This window comes from Thunnus maccoyii, chromosome 22, assembly GCF_910596095.1.
Source record: "Thunnus maccoyii chromosome 22, fThuMac1.1, whole genome shotgun sequence".
NCBI lineage: Eukaryota > Metazoa > Chordata > Actinopteri > Scombriformes > Scombridae > Thunnus > Thunnus maccoyii.
This window is the reverse complement of record NC_056554.1, coordinates 24,252,970-24,279,530: the sequence shown is the minus strand read 5'-3', so window position 1 is coordinate 24,279,530 and position 26,561 is coordinate 24,252,970. Positions and strand designations below refer to the sequence as shown.

Sequence of the window (26,561 nt, the reverse complement as noted above, 5' to 3'; positions counted from 1 at the left end):
CTGATAATGTAACATCAATGTCTACTTGTCTTTCAAGCAGATGTTGCTGCATTTTAAGGGGTCAAAACCATAAAGGTGGTGAACTACTCTTCTGGATGATGTCTTAAAAACTTTCTCAAACTAAGTGAAATTGTTTTACAGAGTTTTACATCACTGTAAAAAAAAAAAAAAAAAAGATTGTTGTAAGAGTGTTCTTTGACATGATTAATGCCACACCCACCATCAGGGTCACAATTAGGTTCAACCATGGGACAGATTTTTTCAGCACTGTTTATTTGTGGGCCGACGTTATACAGGTGCAGTGAAAACATATGTGTTTTTGATGTTTTTATTTGTATAAAACAGTTTTAGGGTTGTATCTGAGGGCAGATGTCATCATTTCCATTAATAGGCAGATTTATTGACAACCTAATTGACAAAAATCTGTTCTTGACAAGAAGATGTTACAAACCCATATTTATTGGAATTTCCATGAGCCTTGTGTTTACATTGTTATCAGTCATTCAGTCAGACAGTGCTGTGGCTCTCTGATCTCACGTAGTGTTGGAGAGTAAAGTTAAACATCCGGTTTAGTGTAGAACATGAAAGAGATCTCTCCTCCTTTCTGTGCTCATTCTGTATCAGTAAAACCAAACCAAGATCAGTCTGTCTGGTGTTTGTCACTTTCCTCTGATGTCTTGTTGATTGTAAAACCTCAAACCAACCTGAGTGTCATTTCTCTTTAGTTGTGAGTTCACTGCTGTGCTGCACAACAAATCAAGGTTAGTAAACTTCTTCTATCACAATCATGGAAGCTCTCTTATTTTCCGTCACCAGGCTCCATAATTCATCCATTGGATGTTACAAAGCAATAATGATAATAATGTAAAGCATGTCAAACTATCAGGAGGTCAATGAGTTCAAGATCAGCCTGGGTAATTAATTCAGTTTCAGAGAGCTTTAAAAGATTATTTATCATCATTTCCTCCTTCCAGCTAACCTGACTGTGAGTTCCAGCAGCTCTCAGATGTTTAAAGGAGGGTTTGTCTATCTGAGCTGTGAGGAGGACGACAGCTCTGCGGGATGGACGCTGAGGAGGAACACAACCACAGAAACCAGAGCTGAGTGTGGCGTTAAATGGGGAAAATCAACTGGTTCTTCTTGTATCATCAGCTACATCCAAAGAGCGGACAGTGGAGTTTACTGGTGTGAGTCCAGAGAGGGAGCAACCAGTAACAGCATCAACATCACTGTCGCTGGTAAGATCAGACTGTGGAGTTAGTATTGATGAAGCTGAGTGTAAATGATGAAATGCTGTAGTTTGTCTCTGTGTTGAGGTGGATCAGTGATCCTGCAGAGTCCTGTCCTCCCTGTGATGGAAGGAGATGATGTCACTCTGCACTGTAAAACAGAGACCTCCAACCTCCTCCTAGCTGACTTCTATAAAGATGGCTCCCTCATCAGGACTGAGCCTGCAGGTCACATGACCATCCATCATGTTTCTAAGTCTGATGAAGGCCTCTACACGTGTCATGTCAGCAGTCATGGAGAGTCTCCACCCAGCTGGATGACTGTCGCAAGTAAGCACGTTCCCTTTGATTTCACCACTTATTTCATCCACATATTCACCAGACCAGGTGGGATTCTTCTTCTCTTCTGTAGGTAAACCTACAACCACAGCCCCACCCCCTGCCTCAGCTCCCCTCCAGCTTGTCTTCATACTGGCCTACCACCTAATGGTGTTCTGTCCGTACTTCATCTCCACTCTCATCATGGTGTCATCATATCGACATAGGCCCACAGGTAACTCTGAATCATTCACTCACCTTACAGACACTCAGCAACTATCAATCAATCAATCAATCAATCAATCATTTAATCAATCAAACAATCAATCATGTGTTGCACAGTATTTCTATCAGTGAACAGTATTACAGTTATTACGTGTTGATTATATGTTATTTTCAACAGATCTTTGCCTCTGTCAGTCAGTTCAAACTTTTTATCTCTAACCCCTCACACAACAGGGAATGACCTACCTGTCCCCATGGCAATACCCCTGCCCAACCAGACTGCAGAGGGATTGGCTGAGGAATATGATGGCATCATGGCAGTCACCACTGAACATCACTTCTGAGCTGAACACATCAGAGACAGTTTACAGTGACAGTAGTGAACGTGAGAGAAGCTGAACATTTACAATATGAAGTCACTGCTTTAAGTTTGTTGTGTTACTTTACTGCCAGCAACATCCATCTTGGTAACTCTGTAACTGAATATTTTGAGTAAAGTTTTTTTTCATACATTTGCTGTGCTTGAGTGACTGTAGAGTAAATGAAGACCTGATCACATGCGCTGTCTGTGTGTTTTCAACAGTTTTCTGTGTGTTTGATTGACAACAGCTGGCAGCCTACCAGTGGTACACCACACAGAACAAAGACAAAGTAAACTAATTGCTGTAGCTAGATCATCGACAGACTGTGTTGTTAGCAGTGGTGTTGAAGAGAACCAGCATCTAACGAGTCTGAAGTGACATTTGCAGGTATGTTTACATGCTGTTTAATGTGCTGTAGCTGAGCAGCTAATTAGCTACCTAGCCTGCTAACTGATGTAGCCTGATGTTAGCTGTGCGCTTTTCCCTGTGAATGTTTGTTTGGTGGCTTGTTCAACAAGCTAAGGTGCAGGACAAGACGTGTTCATGTTTGTAAGTTAGATAAGGGGGAAAGCAGGAGAGCTAATGTGGTTGTTGTTCAGAGTCTGTGGCTCTGTGTAGCAGGATGCTATCAGGCTCAGTGTGACTGTCTGCTCTACCGATGATAGAATGACACATTATCGCTTTATGAAGATAAGACATCAAAACAAATCTTGCATTTGCTGTATGTAAAGAAGGATTCCAGCTACATAAGGAGGTGATGGAATGGTATTTAATGGCAATAATGTAAAACTAGGGGGCGTCATCCTGAAATCAAAGAATTTAACATTTAATTTTCTTCCTTTTGTTTTCTGATTTTTTTCCCAAAGGGGAACACATGACAAGTGATTTACAGAGCAGATTATGTTGTTGTAGGAGACAAAAAAGCAGTTTAATTCCAGTTGAACTTTAAAATGTTGGCTTTGGACGTAAAAAACATTGTCATTGAATATAGTCTGGGATTTTGGAGAATTGTCCAATATCAATGTTTTTTTTTTGTGCAGCCACAGGTTCACATTGTATTTGTAGTATATATTATTAGACTGTATAGCCTTGGATGAGTATAATGTACTTGTCAGGTGCCATAAATACTATATGTATGTAGTTTTGGGGAATAAGTGGCCATAGTTTGGTGACCATCTGCCTCTACATTTGATTTGTTTCTCACTTCATGAAGACTTGATGTTGTTACTGGTCACTTTGAAACGCAGAGCCAGAGGCAGTAACAGTCTGTGATGCTGTTATGTCGCTGAGTGCTCAAGCTCTTCTTTGTTCTGGGATTAAGTGTTTTATCCTCAGAGGGAATTCATCACTTCTCGGCCTGCTTCAGATTTGTCACTTCCACCAGGATGTGGGATCTGGTTTTCTATAAGAGAAGCTGCCGGTTCATCAGGAATTAAACTTAATCTGTCGTGTGAGAGCGGGACAAACCCTGACTGCAACACTGGACGTCTCCTGTTGAATAAACTCTGTGAGTGTCAGGGGACTAAAAGGAAACACCAGAGTCAGCGCTCTTGTCTGCGATGCTAAGCTAAGCTAGCCACTCCATTGAAAGCGAATGACAGGAGAGTCAATAGATGAAGAAAGGAACTTTAATTGCTCCCACAAGTCACACCAGTTACTGTCAGGATGCCGTGAAACGAAGACGACACCACAAAGTTCTCCATCCACATGCATGGTTTTCATCACTCTGTCGTCCACAAAACAAACAAAATTTGGGGAGTCTCGATTGTGCAAGTGGCTGCAGAAAAAAAAAAGAGCCTGAGGAAACGCAAATGTGGCTTTCATCGCCTGAAAATAATGTCAGCGATTTTGAAAAGCTCCGTATCTCCATCCAGTGTACAACACAACACCAGCGTTCTGTATTTAAAGTGAAGCAGAAAACTGAGAGAAAAAGATGCATTATCAAAGTTACAGGTCAAAATGTGAGGTAAAAAACCCCAAAAAAGTAGGAAGGGAAGTGTGGAACCGGTGTTTATGGAAGCCAAGAACGGCCATACTTGCAATTGTTTTTTAATGCCTTTATCTCGAGTCATCACCAGTTAATTTATCTTGTGATCTCTAGAAAACAAAAGGCCGATTTCTCAAGATAATGAGATAATTTATCACGAGATTCAACACGAGTGGAGCTCATTCTCATTTGTTCATTCCTATCTTCTCTCCATGTCTCCCTCACATGTATAGCTCAGCCATTAAGATCAAGCACAAGAAGCCTTCAGGTGGGTTCAAATCATAGTCATATGTTGGTTTTTATTCCCTCTCTGCACCCCACCTTCCTTTCTTAAATTAAGTCTAACAAAATGAAAATGCTTGAAAGGTATTGTTTGGTACCTTTTCTAAATGAAACATCCCATTATATTATGACCAGGAATTAATTAACCTGCCATTTGACCATGACATTAATAAAGGTGATGCTAATAATAATGTATACTCTTTCATCTGACATTTTCAGCTTAGATCAGTTGCTACAGTTGTCAAGACGCCGTCTATGTATGCTGGCACGGCACACCTGATCTCTGATAAGCATTATGAGTAATAAGAGGAAACAACCTTTTGTTTTCTCGTGATAACAGGTTGATTATCTCGTTATCTTGAGATAACGAGCTTTGTTATCTCGAGATAATAAAAGATAATTAACTCATGATCTCGAGATAATGGCATTAAAAAATGCTTCCGTAGGTGTGTCTCAGAGGGAGACAGAAAATAAAAAAATGACAAACATCTCCAGAGGAAAAAGGAGATTCCTGTTCGGCTGAATCAGCACAACTGTGTGTGAATGTGACAGCAGCTGGAGTCGCTTCATAAAAAGACGTTTATGAAGCCTGAGGGCGTGTTAGTGTTCACACATTAATAGAAATCCACAGAGACACAGACGGACACACACATGCTGCCGGAGGGTTTCACACAGCTGATTCAGCAGTAGAAACATTTCTGTTTTTCTTCAACTGACTGAAAACTTTTCTCACTTTTGTCGTACCACATTTCTACATTTCTTGCACCATCGTCCCTGATAACACTCCTCAATTCAGGCGCCTCAGTTCAACACACTTTCATTTACACTCAGTTGTCATTTTATTGGGTACACCTTGCTAAAACTATTATTTATCTCACTAGCTAAACTATTTTATCTAAAGCCTTTAAAAGTTATTCAAATAACGCAAAATAAGTTCTCTTTAGTTTAACTGGCAGACAATGAAACATATGAAGAGGGTCCCAGGTAGACTCACAGCCTGAAAAGGCTGGAAATCACTGTTTTAATATACAGGAAATATTCAAATTCAGAATATCTGATGTGTGTTTTGCTTCCTTGTCATTTATTTCTTTGTAAACTTGGAGAGTTTGTTACTAGTTAAACTACATTTCCCAGTAACTTTCAGCTAGCGTTGGTATTTTCAGAATCATGTAACCGCACTGAGAGCTGCAGTCATTTATTCATTTAAGTCATTGTGTGTATAGAAAATCAATATTAGTGCTTCAAACCTTTCAGCTGTACTACATTCATCTGCCAAATACAGGGTTTCTACAGGTTTAACACCACATGAAATGCAGTTTGATGTAAAGTATGAATGTATGATGGAAAAGCAGCAGAGACAATATGATCTACAATTATTTATTTATTATGCATGTATTAACCAATTAAAATGATTAATTCATCCAATATTAATATTAATTAAAAAACAATAAATTAACTCAAACGTATAAATAAATTTAAAAAAAAAAAAGTTTTCTGACAGTAGTGATCGTGTTGCTGCTGACTGAAACGCCACAAAAAAGGATGAAACAGCTTCTTGCAGTAAAATCCACTGTCACACTGTTTCACAGTAGTTTATAGATGAACGTCTCCTGACGGCCGCAAACACATAAAAAAAATAAAAAAAAAACTTATTGGGGCGGCTGTGGCTCAGGAGGTAGAGCAGGTCGTCAACTAATCAGAAGGTCGGTGGTTCGATCCCCGGCTCCTCCAGTCTGCATGTAGTCCGAGTGTCCTTGGACAAGATACTGAACCCCAAATTTGTTGGTTTGGTTTATAAGTTGAAAACACATACAAAGCAGGATATTTATGTGATTTAAACAGCTGCCTGCTCAGATTACGCTTCATTAAACAGGAAAAAAACAGAACAGACTCAGACTCACAGTGTTAAAAAACACAGGAGGTCTCCGTGAGACTGTCTGGGATTCAGTGTGGATTGATACATTTAATAAAATGGAAGCGTATCCGTTCCCTGAGAAAACACTTTCTATATGATTTAGCCACGGCCTCTCTCTCTCTCTCCAGTCCACCAGCACTCCCACCATTCAACGGCTGCTGGAGACGGGAGACTGTCATGTCCTCACACAGACAGCTGCTCCGATGACTTCCTCCTGTCCTGTACATGAGCACCACCGACGCCCCCTGCTGACTGCTGACTGTCATCTACAGAGCCAGCGCTGTGTATGAACCCTGGATTTTTTTTATAACTAGCTGACCGTGAGGAGATATTTTGCTGAATTTGACAAAAAGTGTGCTGGATTAAATTCTCTGACTTTACCTTTAAATATTTTGAAACAAACTCAGGCAAAGTTTAAAGGTAAAAGAGCAGAAATGTTTTACTGAAGGTAAACTCAACTCATACAGTAACCAGCTGCTGATCTGTCACACACACACACACAGTCCCTGTCATAACAGACGACCATATGGCCTTCAGACGTCTGTCACCAACCAGCTGTGTGTGTGTGTGTGTGTGTGTGTGTGTGTGTGTGTGTGTGTGTGTGTGTGTGTGTGAAACATAAAAAGGAAAAGAAAAAAACATGTTGAAAAAACCTACATTATATAAAACTCTGATTCTTCTCTACAGCTGATAACTCGTATAAATAAAAGTTTTGATTGTCTGGATGTTTGCTGATGGAGGACTTCTCTTGTGTTTCATGTCAAGTTGAAGAGTTTTCACAACTTTCCAAAACAAAAACATCTTGAAACTGATCCTTCTCTGCAGTTTGTAGTTTTTACAATCATCAGTAAAAAGTCCCGACAGCACAAACTGTCCGTCTACTTCCTCCCTCCGCTCTTCACGTGTCCTCTGTTCGTCTTCACGGCTTTCTTCTCCTTCATTTTGGTCCTGGTGGGTTTGTGGAGTGGAGAGGAAGGGGCGGGGTTTATCTTTAAACTGACAGGCGGCTCCTTCAACAAATCAGAGAGGGGAACGGGTCGAGGAGCGTCTACATCAGCGGGCGGGGGCGTTTCAGGAAACTCATCCACCTGAAACACAGACAAAAGATTTTTTTTATTTTAAATAGAAAAATAAATAAATACATTTAAATGATATTGAGGAAAAAACACGGCGCATCTCACAGGGACGTAGGCGAGGTTGTCACGGAGACAGGCGTCCTGCAGCTCGCTGCGCAGCGCGGTCACATGACTGCGGTGGGCGGAGACTTCCTGCTCCAACCGGACGATCCGGGAGCTGCAGGTCTGATAGAGCTGAGCGAAGGTGGAGAGAAGAGTCTGCAGAGAGGAAGAGAGAGATGAACGAATGAACTGAGTGAACGGATGAAAGAAAGAAAAAAGAAAGATAGAGATTTGAGGAGGTTGATTTAAAAAAAAGAGCAACAGAATCACGGTCACCTGACACGCCGCCACCTCAGGAGCTCCCATGATGCTCTCTGCTCCATTTGTCTCCAGGTGTTCCTGGGGCAACGGCAGGGGGCGGGGCTGAGCTGACAGCGAGTGACGTGATTGGATGAGACTTTCTCTGACCTGAAGATCACATAAAGTGGTGTTACAGATGTCTTTACATGTGTGTGTGTGTGTGTAAATATATAAACATATATATGTGTGTGTGTGTTCACCTCCTTGTAGCTCCTCTCTGCAGCGTTCATGTAGCCGATCAGACAATCTTTACGTCTAGGAAGGAAATAAAGAAATAAATATTAATATGTATTTAGTGGCAGGACTCTGTAAATCATGTTTTTATTGCTTTGTTTCCAAGATTAAAGTAATTAATGCAACAAAACAAGAAAAAACAGTGAAATTACAGCAGACGTCTGCGTTGATTTCATGCTGGAATCATCGTCATTACGAGATAAAAAGTTGTAAACAGTCAACCAATCAGAGCGTACTTTACAAAGACAGAGATATGCTGACAGTTAGTCTCTAGTGTGGGTCAACCTCCAGAAACACTGCATCCTACATTTCCCATAATGCAACTTGCAAAGCGTCTCTTTCATCACACTCACATCTTCAGATTGTAACGCAGTCTTTCTGTTATAAACCTGAGCTGATGACATCACTGTGACGTCATCAGGGTTTTTGCCCCTTTAGTGTCTGCGGCGTCGGGTGTGTAGATGTGTGTGTGTGTGTGTGTGTTACCTGGCGGCGTCCCTCAGCTCGTCCTCGGCTTGCTGCAGTCTCTCCTCCAGCTGCTTCCTCTCCCTCTGAACCCCCGACAGGTGCTTACCCAGAGTCCTCAGCGAGCGCTCTTTCCGACTCACCTCCTGTCGAGCCTCCGACAGACACTGAAGAGAGAGAGAGAGTTGTTACTTTGTACGTTTGGAACTACAGCTCCCATGATGCTTTGGGTGCCATGGATTCAGTGAGTCATTTATAGGCTGCAGCTTGAAGCCTTTATTTGTTTATATTTAGTCAAATAGTCTCTATGATGATTCTCAGGAAAGTTCTGCTGTAATAAGGAGCATTTTTTTTCTTCTTCTGTGATTTCTGTGCAGATTTTCTGGACGTTTATTGGAGATATTGAAATCTTCAGGAAGTGTAAAGCACACCGAACCTATGCCTTTGAGAACGAGAGTGATTCTTTTGACGTCACTTGGTGGCAAAAGGTTCAAGGTAGCAAAAAGGAGTCAAATCAGACGTACCGGCTAAACTGAAGCTCTGATGTATTTGATATTTACAAGATGGATTGGGTTAATATACTAAGTTTCATATGTGTGAACGCAGAAATACTCTCAACCTGCCTCCTCTATAACAACTGGGGATTTTCTACATTTCAAATAAAGCCTTTGAACAAGAAGAAACAACCAAGACTGTATTTAACCTCTAAATACTTGTGGCTGGCTGAGTGTGTGTGTGTGTGTGTGTGTGTGTGTGTGTACCTGTGCGGTCTGGCTGAGTGTGTGTTGTGTGTCCGTCTGCTCGGTGGAGTGTGTGTTGACTCGGAGCTGCAGTGTTTGCAGCTGAGCCGACTGTTCCTGAATGAGCGTCTGTGCTTCCTGCTCTCTGCTCAGAGCCTGACGGAGCTCCGAACAAACGCTGTGGAAACGCTCGGCTGGAACCTGCACACACACACACACACACACACACACACACACACACACACACACACACACACACACACACACACACAGAGTCAGGTTTGTATTTATTAGACAGCATAAAGCCCCATTCAGACTGTGTGTGTTTGTAGGGGAGGTGGGTGAATCAGTAATAATTACAGCTGCAATCAGCGACTGTTTCTCATTTAAATCCCATCCAGAGTGACGTCCTTGTATTTTAAAGTGGATCTCTGAGTTTCTTCCTTCTACTACAAACATTTTTTTGCTAATCTGACAGATGGAAACATGCTAACACCAACATATCGGCCTGTTTTTGAACCAATATGACGACAGAAAAGCTCATTAAACGAGCTGTTGTGATGTCAGCTACAGGCAGGTGCCGCTGTTCTCTTTCAGACCCATTTTTTTCAACATATTTATTTAGATTTTGTCAAATAGTCTCCATTAAAAGTCACATGAATCATCTGTTAGCAGCTCCTGTTTGCAGTGTAACATGATGTGCAGACAACTATCACAGCATCACTGTGATACTGAAGAAAACTTAGAAATGTGATGATTCTCCAGAAAGTTCTGAACGTCTCTTTTCTCTGGTTTCTGAGTGGATTTATGGAGGTTTATTGGTGATGAACATCAGAGATAATGATCCTCAGGATGTGTAAGTCACATTGAATGACATCAATATGAGTTTCATGTCTGTGTGTTCAGATTTTACTGAGTTATGACTCAGAGAACAATGAGTTAGATTACCATCTGAATGAAGCTTTACTGTATGATCCTGTGTGTGTGTGTGAGTGTGTGTGTGTGTGTGTGTGTGTGTGTGTGCGTGTGTGTGTGTGTGCGTGTGTGTGTTCGCACCTCTCTCTCCCGCCGTCCTGCTCTCTTCAGATTGGACACCTCCAGCCTCAGGCTCCGCCTCTCCACCTCGGCCGAGTGCAGCCGTTGGCTGAAGAGCAGGAAGTGCTGCTGCAGGCTGGACACCAGAGCCTGACGGGAGCAGTCACATTAATATACACTGATACTAATATAACAATATAATAACATATAACATAATAACAACATCTGAAGTCAGAGCCCCTCGATTGTAGAACGACCTTTATACTCGTTAAGATCGATTACATTAAAATGTTTTTATCTTTAACTTTAATCTTATTTATATTTTATTGTAACTTGTTCTTGAAAATATGAGTTAAGTGACTGTTACAGTTATTACTGTTAATGTTTCTACTGCTGGTATTAAAACTCCTGCTGCCTCCATCAGACACATTATCACTAAAATATTCACACAGACTCAAACACCAGAGCAACATTATGATTCAGCTGCCCAGCGGTATATTAAGTAGTTACAACAAGCCTTATATTTATCTGCATCATTAAAGTGATGCTTACACATTAATGCATCAGTTATAATCTAATAATATAATATAGATGATTCTGGGCCACTTTGAGTATGTTTGGAGCGTAATGAACGTGTGTTTAGTGACCTTCATGTTGGTCTGCGGAGGCGTCAGTCTGTTCAGGCCGAGTCTCAGCCGACCCGTCAGCGTGTCCTCGTCCGCTCCGCTGCAAGACAGACGGGACGCAGCGTCCCGTCTGTCTTGGTTGAGAAGGTGATCCAGGAGGCGGGACAAACCAGAACGAGCTGCTGACATCACGTCTGAAGGGGAGGAGCCTAGAAAGAGAAAGAAAAAGACACTTAGATGATGACTTGAAGTCGGATTTGACCTTTTTTATGTGTGTGTGTGTGTGTGTGTGTGGTTACCAGTGTGTGCTAGCGCCCCCTGCAGCTCAGACATGGAGGACAGAACGGCGGAGGAGAGACGTTTGGAGCGAAGCCAGCGAGCACACACACCCTCACGACCTTCATCACCATCATCATCTTTATCTGGAAAACAAATTCAAACTGTTTTAATTGAGTCAATTAATCTAATTAACAAATAAAACACTAAAAGACTCGTTTTTAATTTAAATAAAAGTCGTTTTAAACCAACAAATCAGGACTTTTTAGCACCGTGAGGATCTTCAGTTATTGAGGTAGAAAGAACAGTTTCACACATACTGAACTCTGACGAGAATCAACTTTATATTTGTCAGATTATCTGGAAGAAAAATCTAAAAAGAAAACTTGTGTTTTGTTCCGTAATAAGAACGTCTCATAATTTGTGGACATTTTTTGGGGCCTAAATTTTTATTTTAGGCAAAATGAAAAGTCACATTAGAGCTGCAACTACTGATGATTTTCATTATCCATTAATCTGTTGATTCTTGATTAATCGATTAGTTGTTGGTCCATAAAATGGTGAAACCCCTAACCCTAATCCTAACCCTAATACTAACCCCTAACCCTAATACTAACCCCTAACCCTAATCCTAACCCTAATACTAACCCCTAACCCTAATTCTAACCCCTAACCCTAATTCTAACCCCTAACCCTAATCCTAACCCTAATACTAACCCCTAACCCTAATACTAACCCTAATACTAACCCCTAACCCTAATTCTAACCCCTAACCCTAATCCTAACCCTAATACTAACCCCTAACCCTAATTCTAACCCCTAACCCTAATCCTAACCCTAATACTAACCCCTAACCCTAATTCTAACCCCTAACCCTAATCCTAACCCTAATACTAACCCCTAACCCTAATACTAACCCCTAACCCTAATTCTAACCCCTAACCCTAATCCTAACCCTAATTCTAACCCCCAACCCTAACCCCAATCCTAATTCTAACCCGCAGCTCTTAGGGGATCTTCAGTGATCACTCTACAGAACAGTATCATCACTTTCTGAATATCATTTGTCAGATTATCAGGAATAAATTTGTAAAACCAAAGAGAAAATTTGCGTTTTATATTATAATTTGTGGAATTATGAGACTTCCAGCCTCTCATGTGACTTCTGTAACTAGATTTTTCTTCTTGTAAACAAATCTCATGTTTGGATCCAAACCAACAATAAACTGATCTACTAACAAGTGTTGTGTTTGTATCAAAGTCTGATGTATCTTATTCCTCCGTCGTTGTTCTTGTCACCGCTGCACTGGGTCACATGTTCCTTCATCATGAAGAGTTTGGTCACGTTAGTTTGATTAGAAACTAATAACAGCATCACGTTTATCATCTATTTCATACTGACTCGGTATGCAAACTGTCCACCTACCTCTGCTCCGTACATCTTGTCCCTTCTGTGTTGCCGTAGCTTTATTTCCACAGACGCAGACACACACAGCCGGACCGCCGTCACCTCTCTCCAGCCGAAACAACACCGCCGTCTTGTTGGCGAACGCACGCCACCTCCTCACCGCCAACACCACACACACACTCCTCCTCCACCGCCTCACCGCCCTTCTCCTCCTCCGTCCTCTTTCCTCCTTCTCCTCCTCCTCGCCTCCCTCCTCACCTCCCAGAGCGCCGGCCAGCCTCCTCACCTCCTCCTCCAGCTCCTCCCTCTCCGCCAGGCGCCTGGACAAGAGTCTCTTCTGCTCGCAGAGCTCTTGCAGACGCTGGTGAGTGTGAGCCAACGCTCCGGCCAGCAGGGCGCACGCCGACAGGAAGGAGGCAGACTCCCTGCGGCCTCGGGAGAGGAGGCTCTGGAGGCGGGAGAGGTCAGAGGTCAGAGAGGAACGGTGACGCTCCAGGGAGGAGACGTGGTCACGGAGAGATTCGCACTGAGAGCGACACAGCTGAGAGAGAGAAGAAGAAGATGAATGTTAGTAAGGAGCCTGATAGTCTACAGTCTGTATGTTGTTCTTTGAGGAGTTTGAAGCCAAAACTGAATCTAGAATCATAAACCACCAAAATGAACCCGTTCCAGTCCTGATTTAACGCTTCACAACGCTGTCGGACTCACGACGGACAGTTTTAAAGACAGAGAGGATCAGAAGATCGATGCAGAACGAGAACCAGAGATCTCAGCGTGTTTCCACGTGTCTCTGTGTGAAAAGTAGTTTAAATTCTTCTGTGTCTCCAGTGATGTCACTTGAGTCAGCGTCTGTTGGGGCTGAAGACCGAGAGTTTGAAGTGATTGAGTTGCATTGTGGGTAATGTAGGCGTCAGGTTTTGACGAGAACAATATGTGGAATAAAAAAAGATGATATCTCTGGTTCTGCTGCATCAGTTTTCATCCTTTTTTTCTCCAAATTTCCTTTTAAAAAAAACAAAACAAAACAAAATAAAACCGACAATCTTACAGGAGAGAAATGATAAATCTGTGGAGGATTATTTTAATTAAATAAATATAAATATTACACAAATATGAAAACACAAATAACAAATAAGCATCATATAAAGTGAAAACTATACACTAAATTATAAACACACTTTTGTTATAAATTGTGGACCAAGGACGATAATAAACATGTGATGACTATTAATAACAGTCGACCAAAACCTACAACATTTAGCACATATGTTCACATATTCATAGAAAAAAAGGCAAAGATGCGAAGATGGATGTTGGAACATGAAGATCACTGTTCATCATTTAACTGATCTCTTCCAGAGACACGTAGAAAATATTCAGATTTGACCGACTGGTTTACAAAACCGACGCTGCAGAGATTAGTTCATGTTCCAACAGTAAAGATATTATTATATTATCATTATTATTGGAATGCAGTTCTAGTTTAGTCCGTGTGACTCGTTAAACTCGTTAACTCGATAAATCTGGGAGTTTTGCTGTAAAGTGAACCGTCTGCTCCTCTTGGGGACAGTGAAGTTGGAAGTGAAGTGATGATTTTGTTATCTGTCATCTCATCACTTATCGGGGACAGTCGACCGAAAAAAACTTCCTTCTTCATCTTCACATCTATTCAAACCTCCTCAGCTCCTCCTGCTGATTCAGCTGTCCGTCGCTGGAGGGAGACGACTGACGGCAGCTCAGAAACACCCGAGGGACCTGTGTGTGTGTGTGTGTGTGTGTGTGTGTGTAAGTGTGTGTGTGTAAGTGTGTGTGTGTGTGTTACCTGCAGCTCGTTCTGCAGCTGTGTCACAGCGTGTGTGTGTTGGCTGCTCCAGGCCTCCTCCCTCCTCCTCACGCTCTCCTCCAGACGAGACAACACACACTGCTGACTGCGCTGCAGCTCGCGCACGCACACGCTCTTCTGCTCGCACACACTCTGCAGGTGAGTGATCTACACACACAGAGAGAGAGAGAGAGAGAGAGAGAGAGAGAGAGAGAGAGAGAGAGAGAGAGAGAGAGAGAGAGAGAGAGAGAGAGAGAGAGAGAGAGAGAGAGAGAGAGAGACGCCAGAAAACTCCTGTTAGATGAAACACGCAGAGACAACTTTCTTCTCTTCGATCGTTCCCACTAGTGACATAAAAAATCTCAAATAAAGCTCATATTATATGTAGATAAATAACAACAATAAATTAAAAAACACATTTACATAAATTTTAAACAGCACTGGGTGTGACGTCACTGTTGTTCCCCAATAACAGCAACACACACACACACACGTCCAGATTACACACTTGTTCTTCTGAGCAGGTTTTCTATATGTGGTGTAAAAGTAACAAACTGGATGTAAACAAACCAATCCACAAAATAAGTGGAAACAAGTAATCGTGAATGGTGGTAAAAAAAACAACAAATTACTATTAAATCTTTATGTTGCTGCCTCAGCTTGATGAAAGTTTTATATCATTTCCTGTTTGTATTCTCTATACGAACTGCTAAAACATTTAGTGTGTAGAAACTGTTCACCTTGTTGTTGGCCTTCCGGAGGTCAGAGGTCAGCTGGTCGACCTGCTCGTTGATGACGTCACACAGCTCCTTCCAGGTAAAATTACCCAGGAGGCTCTGGGGCTGATCGAGGAGGACGCAGCCGGCGAGGAGACGCTGGTACAGACGGTAGAGGAAGGACAGGCGTACCTGAGACACACACACACGCACACACACACACACACACACACACAGAGACACACACACACACACACACACGCACACACACACACACACGCACACGCACACACACACAGGCTCAGTGTGATGTAGTTTTATAGGATCTACTCAGCATCATAAACAGTTTAATTAAATGTTTCCAACATAATGACATCATGCTGCTCTGAAGAACATCAGGACAGCGAGGACGGACTGAAATAATGAAAGAATGAAAACCTTCATTTGACTGAGAGAAAGGAATCAAGAGAAAGGGAAGAAAAAGAGGGAATGAGTATGGAGAGAAGGTAGAGAGACAAAGAGAAAGAGATGAATAATTGTCTACGAGCACCTTTGACTCCTCCTGACAGAGGTCGGTCATCTTCTGGACTTCTGCCATCCTCTCCTCCTTCTCTCTCTCCTTCTCTCTCTCCCTCTCCTCCTTCTCTCTCTCCTTCTCTCTCTCCTTCTCTCTCTCCCTCTCCTCCCTCTCTCTCTCCCTCTCTCTCTCCCTCTCTTCCCTCTCTCTCTCCCTCTCTCTCTCCCTCTCCTCCCTCTCCTTCTCCAGCTCGGCCTGCAGACCTCGGCTTTGCGTCGACCAATCGGAGCTCTCCTGGCGCAGCCGAGCCGTTTCCTCCTGCAGTTTGACCGACGCCTGCTGAGACTCCTGGAGAGAAACGAGACACAGCGAACGACAGTAGATGAGACTGGTTCATGAAGCGTCAGTAAGGAGGACGGAGTGAGACGTCGCTGTTTTACGACACTCGGACCCACGAAGAAGAAACTATGATGTGTTGTAGTTCTCTTACACAGATATATAAACACCATCCAGCCTTCAGACTGTAAACGAAGCTACTCACATGGATAAAAACAATAAATGTATGTGTCTATTAAGTCAAATAAAGTAGCAGGTGGGAGAGATGTCTGTGTGTTGCAGTTTAAGAAATAACATCTGGAAACAAAAGCAGGTCGTTCAAAGTTTAAGACAGTTGAGTGGGAATCACTTTAAATGCAGCTCAGTGTCTCTTAGATTCTACACACACAGTTTCTCCTGGATGAAATTGATCGATTGATTTCTGGAGTGCAAGAAGAGTTTGATCTGCTGCACGTTAATTCATTTTTAAAAACACTTATACTGAACTCTAACAGGCTGCAGCTGAAGCTCACCAGAGAAGAAGAACGTGCGATCTTACAGCGAGTTTGGACTCTCTCTTACTGAACGTTACGACTAAACACGCGTTTACAAATAACGTTAATATAGAAAGTCACGTCCAGAGCAGCTAGAGGTTGACGGACAGGAGCCTGCTGCTCTGTGTGACCAGTAGAAAGCTTCGTCCTCGTGGCTGAACCACAATCACAGTAATGACGGTAACAGAAATAGTTGGCGGTATATATTAAAAAAATGTGACTCAGCTGTGTGAAATCAGCCTCATTCAACCACATCGTTTCCATAATATTGCAGCATCTTGCATATATTACACGTTGCTATGGTCACCGCTGTGTGACATCTTCTCTTCAACTGTCCTGTAATTACACCTCCTGTTAACTTAAGTTCCCTCCGTGAGACTAAACGTTATTATTTCTGTGATGATGTGGGAAATGTGAACAGCCTCTCCAGACTGAATAAGTAATAATATTTAAGACCTTATAAAAATATTTGACCTGTTGTAATGAAGCTGAGATTCACCAAAAGTCTGAGAATTTTTAGCCAGTTAGGAGTGATTTCCTGCTCTGAGGATGAACTCTGGTCCGGGACAAAGATATACCTCAATCTGTCTGCTCTGATCTGAGGTCAGCCGTTTCAGACTCTGGTTCTCCTCCTCCAGTCTCTCTGACGCAAGCAGCAGATCCTGAACCTGCCGTGGAAACGCAGCAAGAGATTTATAAAACAATAATGAACTAAAACGCACCCGCGTGATGAGCGGAGAGCGTGTGTTTCACCTGTTTGTCGGTCTCTTCCAGTCTGTGTCGGTAAACGCAGAGTGTCGTCTTCAACAGCTGCAGGACTTCAGCGGAAAGACTCTCGTTCCCATGATGCTTTGCAGCAGGACTACAGCCTACAAACAAACAAACACACACACATGATATAGCTTCTGAAAGTGCTGCAGCTGTTTGTTGTTGTGTTGTGTGTTGAGTGTTTACCGCTGCTGCCGTGTTGTTGGAGAGTTTCTCTGATCTGCGTCACGCAGCTCACAAACGTCTCCTCGGTGTCAGACTGTCTCTTAGCAACCTAAACACAGAAGAAGAAATGAAGATTAAAGGGTTAGTTCGCTCAAATTAACAAAAAAATCATTCATAATATTCCCACTGATTTGAGTTTTTATATATCATATGTGTGTGTGTGTGTGAGACCTGCTCCAGCTGTGAGTGTGTGTCGGCGTGTCGTCTCTTCTCCTCCTCCAGCTGTTCCGTGAGGTCAGAGGTCGTCTTCCTCTCGGTTTCCAAGGCAACGCTCAGGTCAGACTTGCACTGCTCGAACTCTTTATGCAACCTGAACACACAAATATGTTCATATATGAAGTCACACAAACTGTTATGAACAATATTAATAAAGAAATAGTGATGAGTATAAACGTGTTCTATGTACAGGATGATGTCGATCTGCTACATCACGTTTATTTATTTGATTTGATTTTAAATACGCGATTTTAATTATAATTATAATTATATTATTTTTTATGTCCTTGATTGTTTATTGTTGCTGCACATTGATATCTGTGTGTGTGTGTGTGTGTGTGTGTATGTGTGTGTGTGTGTGAGGTTTCCTTCAGGATAATAATAAAGTGGAAATAATCACATGAATAAATCGTGTAAAAAAATATAAAATGAAACAATCATGTGTGACATAATTTAGAAAATTATTAAAAATCAACTCATTATTATGAAATTGATATTTTATCATTATTATCTTAACATTTATCTTTATTAAATTAGAGACTTTTTATATTTTATTTTAATTTGACTTCCTTTTTTCAAAAGTCTGCTTTTATTTCAAAATGACATTTTTTGTAATTTATTCATTTGATCTATTTCACATATTTTTATTTATGTAATTTTGAAAACTTAAACCAGAGCATAGAAACAATATATATAAATACAAATCAAATACACACAATCAGGTGATAAAGAATCTAACTGAATAATAAAAATTTAGATATAACTTTTAAATAATTATTTCAATTGTTGCTGTTGCTATAATATGTAATATTTAATATTAATATATATATATTGTAAAAAAAAAGGTGATAATAGTTCAAGTTATATTAAATATTACATATCAAACTAATCGTGTAAATATTTTTATTAAAATGTTAATTAAATTAAATAAATAATTTGATTAAGTGATTAAATTAATTCTAGTTAAGTTCACTCTGGGCCGACAAACAATCCAACTTCCTGAAAGGTCCACTTACAGTACTAGTGTTTTCTGGAGCTTTCAACCATATAACACAGTCTTCATCAGCTCTGGAAAAAGCAAGTAAGTGGACTTTGAGTTGGGATTGTTTTGTTTATGTAATATTAATAATACAAACAAAGTGGTGCCTTCAAAATCGCTAATTTTAATTTGTAAAAATAAATAATTTATATCAAACTATAAATAAAGTGTTTAGTCTTTGAAGTGATTTAATAATTATTAGAATATTATTGTGTTACTATAATATTAATATGAACTATTGTTAATATTGTGTGTGTGAAGAGGAACAAACTAAACAAACTTTAATAACACTTGTTTGATTGTTTTCTCGCTGTGACCTCACCGCTCCTGAGCGCGCTCAGTGCTGCCACTCCTCTCTCTCTCCAGGCCGTATGCTCGCTCCACCTCTCTGAACTGAGCTCTCAGCAGCTCCAGGCTGCACTGCGCCTCCTGCTGGCCGGACCGCTCCACCGCCACCGCCGCCTCCAGGTCCCGAACCCGCAGCTGACATGTCACATGATCAGAGACAGATTAACATTTAAAAGGTTTATTAACACATATTTCATTTCGACACACACACACACACACACCCTCAAATGGCATGGACCCCTGTCCTTTGCAGTCAGGTCAAGAAGAACAGAGGACTGTAAAACCCTTGGACTTACAAATGTAGTTTTAGATTTTGTCTAAGGACAGTTATTGTTGTATGTTGATATGTGTGTATATCACAATATGTGTTGTTATTTACTTTAGTTAGACTTTTATTCCACTGCCTTTAAGCCAAGAAATGTAAAACTAAAATAATCCCATCATCCGTGATAACACTATCATCATGTTTAGTACCGTTCTGCTTGTTCACTCTCAGAATGCTAAAGCTACTATCAAAAATGCAAAAATTAAGAATCATGCAATTGCTAAATTGTAAATACTTTGATTAATGGAGTAACCGTATTCAAGAACTGTACCTGTCTGTCCATGGACAGGAGGGGACTGACTCTGCTCCCCCAGAACTCTGCAACCCCTGGGATTGACTAGGATGCACCTTCTGGGTGGGCAGACTAAAACTTTAAAACAGTGTCTTTTCTGAGACTCTGTGCTGTTTTTAGGCCGCTCTTCTGGGCTGCTTGTTGCTGGTTCATCTTGCTTTTTTACCGTCTTCTTACTTTCTGCCATGCCGGTGGAAAGCTTGCATTTGGCTAGTCTGAAGATGTGACTCAGAACAACAGGAGGTGAAACCTCAAAAGTCTAGAGTCATGAGTTGAGGATCAAGTCTAGGAGAGCATGAACCAGGAGCTCTCTTCCAATGGGAACTTTTCAACTCCGGACCAGCAGACTTACTCATCATTACAAGATCCAGACTCCAGCTTCTCACCCCAGCACATCGGACTCCATTCTCCACAAGAAACCACCCCAGGGTGCAAGCAAGTAGTCCTACAACACTTTCATCAACTTCTTTAAACCCTGGTGCTTTCATAATTTGTAACTTCAATTAGTAATTCAAAATTAAGCTGTTGTACCATTGATTTGACTCACTGCTTCTCAGGTAACAGTCATCACATCCATTTGTCAGGTCTCACATACCAACTGCACAATAGATAACTCTGCATCATGCATTCGAATCATTCGCTAGCCATAGCCTTGTGTACCAGTTTCCCTTTCCCTCCTGTGTCTTGTTTGTAAAATGTTGTAGTGTTTAGTACTTGTAGCTGTAGTATTAGTAGAACATGTGTATGTAATTAAAGTGAACTTGTTTGTGTTTTCTTGTGCTTGCATCTCAGTCACTTAACCTTAAAAGACCTATACCCTTGCAAAATCATAATTACGATTAATAACATCCCTTGCATGGCCAACAAGGAGGACTATTTCCCTTTTATTATACCTTCTCTAATATGAGTTATGTCGCTGGACAAATAATTTCATGTTGGAGTTCTGTACAATAATAACTCATAAAATCATGAAGCTATTTGAGTGCACACCATCTATAGGTTTGAAACACTCTTTGTCATTGTTAGGACTCCAGCAGCAGTGTTCTGGATCAGCTGTGATGCTTTTCTGTTTGTTCTTTGTGTGAAAAGAAAAGTGTGTGTGTGTGTGTGTGTGTGTGTGTGTGTGTGTGTGTGTGTGTTACCTGGATGATCTCAGAGTTGAACTTGGACTCCAGGTGAGCTGCTCGTTCCGCCTCGATGCTCGACTGCAGAGACTTCACCCTCTGATCTGACACCTGGAGAGAAAATACAATCTTCCGTTACCTTCCTCCATCACCTTCACCCGCCTCGTCCCGTCCTCTTCTTCCGTTTTTCCCCTCCTCCTTGTATTCACTTCTCATCACCTCCTTCTCTCTCCTGCTCTGCTCCTCTCTCTCCGTCAGGTACTTTAGCTCGTTAGCTTGTCGTCTGTTCACTTCGGCCTCCTTCTCGCTCTCCTTCTGCACCTCGGTCATCCTCCTCTCCGCCTCCTCCAGAGCCTCCTCCTGATCCTGGAAGACGAGAGAAAACACGGAGAGCAGGTGTCGTGATGATTTTATGAATTTTGAGAGGCTTCTGCTCCTGGTTTAAGTGAGGACCTCATCCTGTACTGGACCTTCAAAAGACTGTTTAAAGCTCCAATGAGCCTACAGAGAATGATCAGTGACTCTGCAGCTCCCCTTGGCTTTTTTTGGGCTGCAGCAGGCAGCTGTTTTCAGGGGAAAGCTCTAAAAACCACTGTACACTACCTGCTCAGCACCAAACAGACACAGTTAGCTGTAGACTAGCTGGTGAACATAGTGGAGCATTTAGCAGCTAAAGAGCCAGATATTCCCCTCAGGAGTTGGTGGAGAACAAAAACAGAAGCTAAAAGAGAGTGAATATTGGACTCACATTCACCAGGTGGACAGAAACACGACTCCACATGAATGATAACGTTGCTCCGTAACTGCCGGACGTGGAAACAAGCGACTGTTTTGAAGTACGAACCTGCAGCAGTCGGTGCAGTCGTTGGTTCTCAGAGCTGAAGCTCTGAATCAGCTTGTCTCGCTCCTCCACGTCCTGCTGCAAAGCATGCTGGTCCTCCTCTCTGGCCTTCCGGGTGATGTCCAGAGCTTTCTGCAGCTCCTGAACTGTCTGCTGGAGCTCCGCTGCTCGCTCTGACACACAAACACATGACAACAAAATCTTACCTCTATAACTACTGATGATATTTTATTGTTATAAAGGCTGTAATGGAGGCTAAACACGCACACAGTGTTTATACATACAAAGGTTTTTTTTATATTTCAGTGAAGGAAGGGATGAAATTAAAGGATTCACGGTTTTTCAAATCTGTCTTAATCTGTCCTCCTGTCCGCACCGACCATCAGAAGATCCCTTCATAGTGCACTTCACAAGTGCAAGTCCCTCTTTTTGTTACTATACTTCCACCTGCAGCTCAACAGGGAAACACTGTCCGAGGAAACACAAAGAGGGAATTTGATGCTAAAAAGACTGTAAATGTGTCAGATATCCACTTGATATGACTAACTCAGACTGATGAAGCTGAATAGAAGCTTCACACAGACTTTTAAATGACTGTGTGGACACACTGTGGATTTTGGCCTCCATCACTTCCATTGAAAACACATTTTTAAGGGAATCTTTTAATATCCAGTATAAACAGGAGGAATGATTACAGGTCATCCAACTGTTGTTTTAAGACACACTGGAAACATTGTGAACCCGTCCTTTAAGCCAAGAAGGTGCGTTTGATTCAAGCTTGATGTTTTTTTTTTAAAGTACCACATTCAGCCACTAGATGTCACAGCACCAACATCTCAGACCAAAACAAACCACATTTACTCAGTAATGTTGCGCAACAGTCCGGCTGGTGCAGCAACTAAAAACAAAGAGCAGTGAAGCTCGAGATAACAACACACACAGATCACCATTATTCCGCTATATCTGTACATAGCAAACAGCTGTTTGGTGACATCCAGTGAGGCTCGGTGTTATTTATTAGACCTTTAAAAGATGAAGGAGGAAAAGAGACAGAAACTGATTCACAATCAGCCAAAGAGTCATGACCGTTCAGGTCTATACATCATTTCATCAGCAGTAAAACTGTTTTCTAGAATAAAGAGACGTAGACTCTGTTTGATTCGAGGTTGATTTCTGAGACTTTTGAGCTGTCGGTTCATCCGGGGTGTGTTTGATTTGAGTACCTGTGAGCGCCTGTTTGTCTCTGCCGAGCTTGGCGACTTGGTCGACGTCTCTCTGACTCACAGTCAGCTGATACTGAAGCTCCACCCTCTGAGCTTTCCCTCGCTCCACTGATGACCTCAGCCGGGTCAGCTCCGCCTGCAGCCTACATAGCTGAACACACACACACACACTTTAAAACACACACACTCATCTATAAAGACATGATTAAATAGACTAACAGTTAGAAGTCAGTCACCTCCTTGTTGTGGCCGGACGTCAGCTCCACCTTTTCTTTCTCCAGCTGACTGACTCTCCACCTCAGCCTCCCCGACTCCTCACTGCCTGTACCCCCTTCTGACGTCGCCCTCCTCCCTCCTCCTCCTCCTCTCCTCCTCCCCCCATCTCCTCGGCTCATGTGCCTCCCTCTCTCTCTCTCTCGCTCCCCCTCCTCCTCATCACCCTCTCTTTTCCTCTCTGCTCTTCCTCCCATGTCTCCTGTCAGCTTCTCTTCCTGCTGCATAGCGGCGATGAACTCTTTCAACCTGAAGAAGAAATAAGAAATCCGGTCATGGATTAAGTCATTTGTGTGAAGGCTACGCTACATGGCCAATAGTATGTGGACAAACCCTGCAGCTGTTTAGATAGTGTAAAAAGTAATTCTAACACAAGGTGCATTAATCTGCAGCTTTAATAGCCGTTCAGCCACAAGATTAACTGATAACGCAGGTTCACATCATACGTGACGGATGTTAGAGATGATAAAGAAGTGTTGATAGCTCAAAGACGGATTTTGTGATTACAGATTTGGTTGTTTGAGAATTTTTAAAAAACGAACACTTTATTCACCACTTTTGTATTATTAAGCATCGAGTCAGATTCCCGGTTGTAATTACGACATGTACGCGAAGAAACTCGTTATTACGGAAACTCTGACGTGACATGAACGCTGCACAAGTCCCGGCTCGCGGTTGGCGTTCCAGCTCATGTCAAAGGTGTCGGATGGTGTTGCATCATGATGTGCAGGCCAGTCAAAATCTTCCACACCAATCTCCAGGCTTGAAACAGGAAAAAGGGAAAAAACTACTGTCTAAGATATCATTATATGCTGTGGCATTAAAATGTCCACATATTTTTGACCACATAGTGAAGGTATGAACTCAGCACACAGTACAGCTGCTGAAAACACATGTACTTGCTGTATTTCTTACTTGTATTCATACATAATGTCTCAGGATAGATGCATCTGTATAATCCCTCAGATTACATGTGTTCAGCAGCTTCGTTGTTTATACAGAGCCACGATACGACACACAAAAAGTACACGTTGCAGTAGTAGCGGTGCAGTAATTGCAAAGGGACCGTTACTACCTGTTTTATTGTTTCAAATCTATATTCTCAGTCCTCACCTCGCTATCTCCTCCTCGGAGCTCCTGGCAGAGCTGACGGCGGCTCCCGGTTGCGTCCCCCCCCGCATCTCCGCTCGGCCCGGCCCGCTCCCCCCTCGCCTGCTCCGGCCAGGCTGTCTCCTCCGCTCTGCTGGTTCGGTCTGCATAGCTCCACCTCTGAGCCGAATTCAATCACCCTGAAGATGTGTTTAAAATAGACGTTATTACAGATGTGGGACTTTCTGTTCACTGATTGATCAAAGTGATCAGAGACACTGGAGGCAGTGATGGAGGAAGTACTCAGATCCTTTACTTCAGTAAAAGTACATAAGTATTATGAGCTTGATGTAGTTAAAGTATTGCAGTAAAAGTACATAAGTATTATGAGCTTGATGTAGTTAAAGTATTGCAGTAAAAGTACATAAGTATTATGAGCTTGATGTAGTTAAAGTATTGCAGTAAAAGTACATAAGTATTCTGAGCTTGATGTAGTTAAAGTATTGCAGTAAAAGTACATAAGTATTATGAGCTTGATGTAGTTAAAGTATTGCAGTAAAAGTACATAAGTATTATGAGCTTGATGTAGTTAAAGTATTGCAGTAAAAGTACATAAGTATTATGAGCTTGATGTAGTTAAAGTATTGCAGTAAAAGTACATAAGTATTATGAGCTTGATGTAGTTAAAGTATTGCAGTAAAAGTACATAAGTATTATGAGCTTGATGTAGTTAAAGTATTGCAGTAAAAGTACATAAGTATTCTGAGCTTGATGTAGTTAAAGTATTGCAGTAAAAGTACATAAGTATTATGAGCTTGATGTAGTTAAAGTATTGCAGTAAAAGTACATAAGTATTATGAGCTTGATGTAGTTAAAGTATTGCAGTAAAAGTAGTGGTTTGGTCCCTCTGACTGATATATTATTATATATGACATCATTAGATTATTAATAGTGAAGCATCAGTGTTAGAGCAGCATGTTACTGTTGTAGCTGCTGGAGGTGGAGCTAGTTTACACTACTTTATATACAGTTAGCTAGTTTAGTCCAGTGGTTCCCAACCTAGGGGTCGGGCCCCTCCAAAGGGTCAGCAGATAAATCTGAGGGGTGGTGAGATGATTAATGGGAGAGGAAAGAAGAAAAAACAAAGTTCTGATACACAAATCTGTTTTCAGTTTTTGGACTTTTTCTCTAATCTTTGATTTTTGCTGAAATATTGGATCATTTGAACATTTATTGAAATGAAAGCATGTGAGAAGTTTAGAGGGAAAAATCACTATTTGGTGGAGCTGTTAACAACTCATAGACATGTGAAATGTGACCCCGACTACACACTGCTTTTTGTAAGACGTCAAAAGCCAAAAAGGTTGGAAACCACTGGTTTCATCTTTAACAATGTGTTGTATTTTAAAAGCTTGTTATATTATCCATTGTGTCAAATCTTCATCTGAAAAGTAACTAAAGCTTCCAAATAAATGTAGTGGAGTAGAAAGTACAATATTTCCCTCTGAAATGTAGAAAGTAGCATCACATGGAAATACTCAAGTAAAGTACAAGTACCTCAAAACTGTAGTGAAATACAGTACTTGAGTACTTGCAGGTTGTTTTGTACCGGAGGAGGCCGGTTGCTTAGCTGCTGATGTTTCCCTGCCAGCAGACGCACTCAACCCGTTAGATGAAGCGCTTTAGTATCATCAGAGATATTTACGTCTTACAACAAGACTTCAGACTAATTACGAATCAAATCGATTAACTCTTCGATTCGGCATCCGTCACACACACAGATTAACGCTTGTTTCGACATTATTTCAACGTTTGTTACTCACAATCTTCTCTGTAAGAAGCGCAGACGGATGGATGACATTTAAACATCACCGGTTTACAGCTGATATTTTACTCATATTAAGACCTAACATATGCCGAATTTACCAGGAGGGCGTAAACATTATCTGAACGTTTTACATCTTGTTCTGCCGTATCTGCATTATTATCAGTCAACAAGAGAGTTTTAAATTCCTACATTTCATGGATGGAGTTCAGCTACGGGACGCTGTTCTCATAACGAAATACGACCAAAACAAAGTCCTTTTCATTAACAACTTAGTTTGCTCCAAACAGCGACTTAAACCAGTTATAGCCAGTTTTAAATTGTTTACACTACACATTTATATTAAAGATTACAAGCAAAACTTGGAAAAAACACACTTACGGCAACAGTCAACCGGGAACCGTTTGAATCCGACGCCATCTTTAGCGTCCTTACGTCATTTCAGCGCTAACTCATGATTGGCTGGATA

General features: G+C 41.6%; 2 protein-coding genes across 6 annotated transcripts in view; one reads left to right on the top strand and one right to left on the bottom strand.

Annotated features, from left to right (window-relative positions):
• Nucleotides 1-6,920, top strand: part of LOC121889701 (low affinity immunoglobulin gamma Fc region receptor III-like) — a 13,558-nt gene extending 6,638 nt beyond the window's left edge. For 2 of the 5 annotated variants that reach the window (XM_042401870.1, XM_042401869.1), the window contains exons 2-6: nucleotides 726-761; nucleotides 975-1,238; nucleotides 1,317-1,559; nucleotides 1,642-1,782; nucleotides 2,007-2,318. In XM_042401870.1, coding sequence (XP_042257804.1) covers nucleotides 726-761; nucleotides 975-1,238; nucleotides 1,317-1,559; nucleotides 1,642-1,782; nucleotides 2,007-2,116 — 794 coding nt within the window. In that variant the 3' untranslated portion in view covers nucleotides 2,117-2,318. Of the gene's footprint in view, nucleotides 1-725; nucleotides 762-974; nucleotides 1,239-1,316; nucleotides 1,560-1,641; nucleotides 1,783-2,006; nucleotides 2,319-2,355; nucleotides 2,522-6,446 lie in introns of those variants that run through there. The other 3 variants (XM_042401873.1, XM_042401872.1, XR_006093604.1) reach the window with 2 other exon arrangements.
• LOC121889795 (coiled-coil domain-containing protein 171-like) lies at nucleotides 6,740-26,561 on the bottom strand. The gene is made up of 25 exons (XM_042402039.1): nucleotides 26,474-26,561; nucleotides 24,292-24,467; nucleotides 23,142-23,427; nucleotides 22,906-23,056; nucleotides 21,686-21,855; nucleotides 21,061-21,207; nucleotides 20,860-20,952; nucleotides 19,075-19,235; nucleotides 17,669-17,807; nucleotides 17,459-17,546; nucleotides 17,258-17,373; nucleotides 17,083-17,172; nucleotides 15,808-15,983; nucleotides 15,143-15,317; nucleotides 14,403-14,570; nucleotides 12,599-13,121; nucleotides 11,196-11,318; nucleotides 10,918-11,105; nucleotides 10,292-10,420; nucleotides 9,257-9,436; nucleotides 8,517-8,662; nucleotides 7,997-8,051; nucleotides 7,773-7,904; nucleotides 7,500-7,652; nucleotides 6,740-7,406 (listed from the first exon to the last, which is right to left on the bottom strand). Exons 2-25 carry the CDS (start codon nucleotides 24,435-24,437, stop codon nucleotides 7,197-7,199), a joined length of 3,945 nt encoding a protein of 1,314 aa, XP_042257973.1. The 5' UTR covers nucleotides 24,438-24,467; nucleotides 26,474-26,561; the 3' UTR covers nucleotides 6,740-7,196.

Excerpts from the sequence above, each read along its gene's own strand:
- LOC121889795 (XM_042402039.1), bottom strand. The coding sequence starts at position 24,437 with ATGCAGACCGAACCAGCAGAGCGGAGGAGACAGCCTGGCCGGAGCAGG. Across the intron at positions 8,663-9,256 it reads CACTCAGCCAGACCGCACAG|TGTCTGTCGGAGGCTCGACA; the intron begins GTACACACACAC and ends CTCTCTCTTCAG. Across the intron at positions 7,407-7,499 it reads ACAACCTCGCCTACGTCCCT|GTGGATGAGTTTCCTGAAAC; the intron begins GTGAGATGCGCC and ends TCTGTGTTTCAG.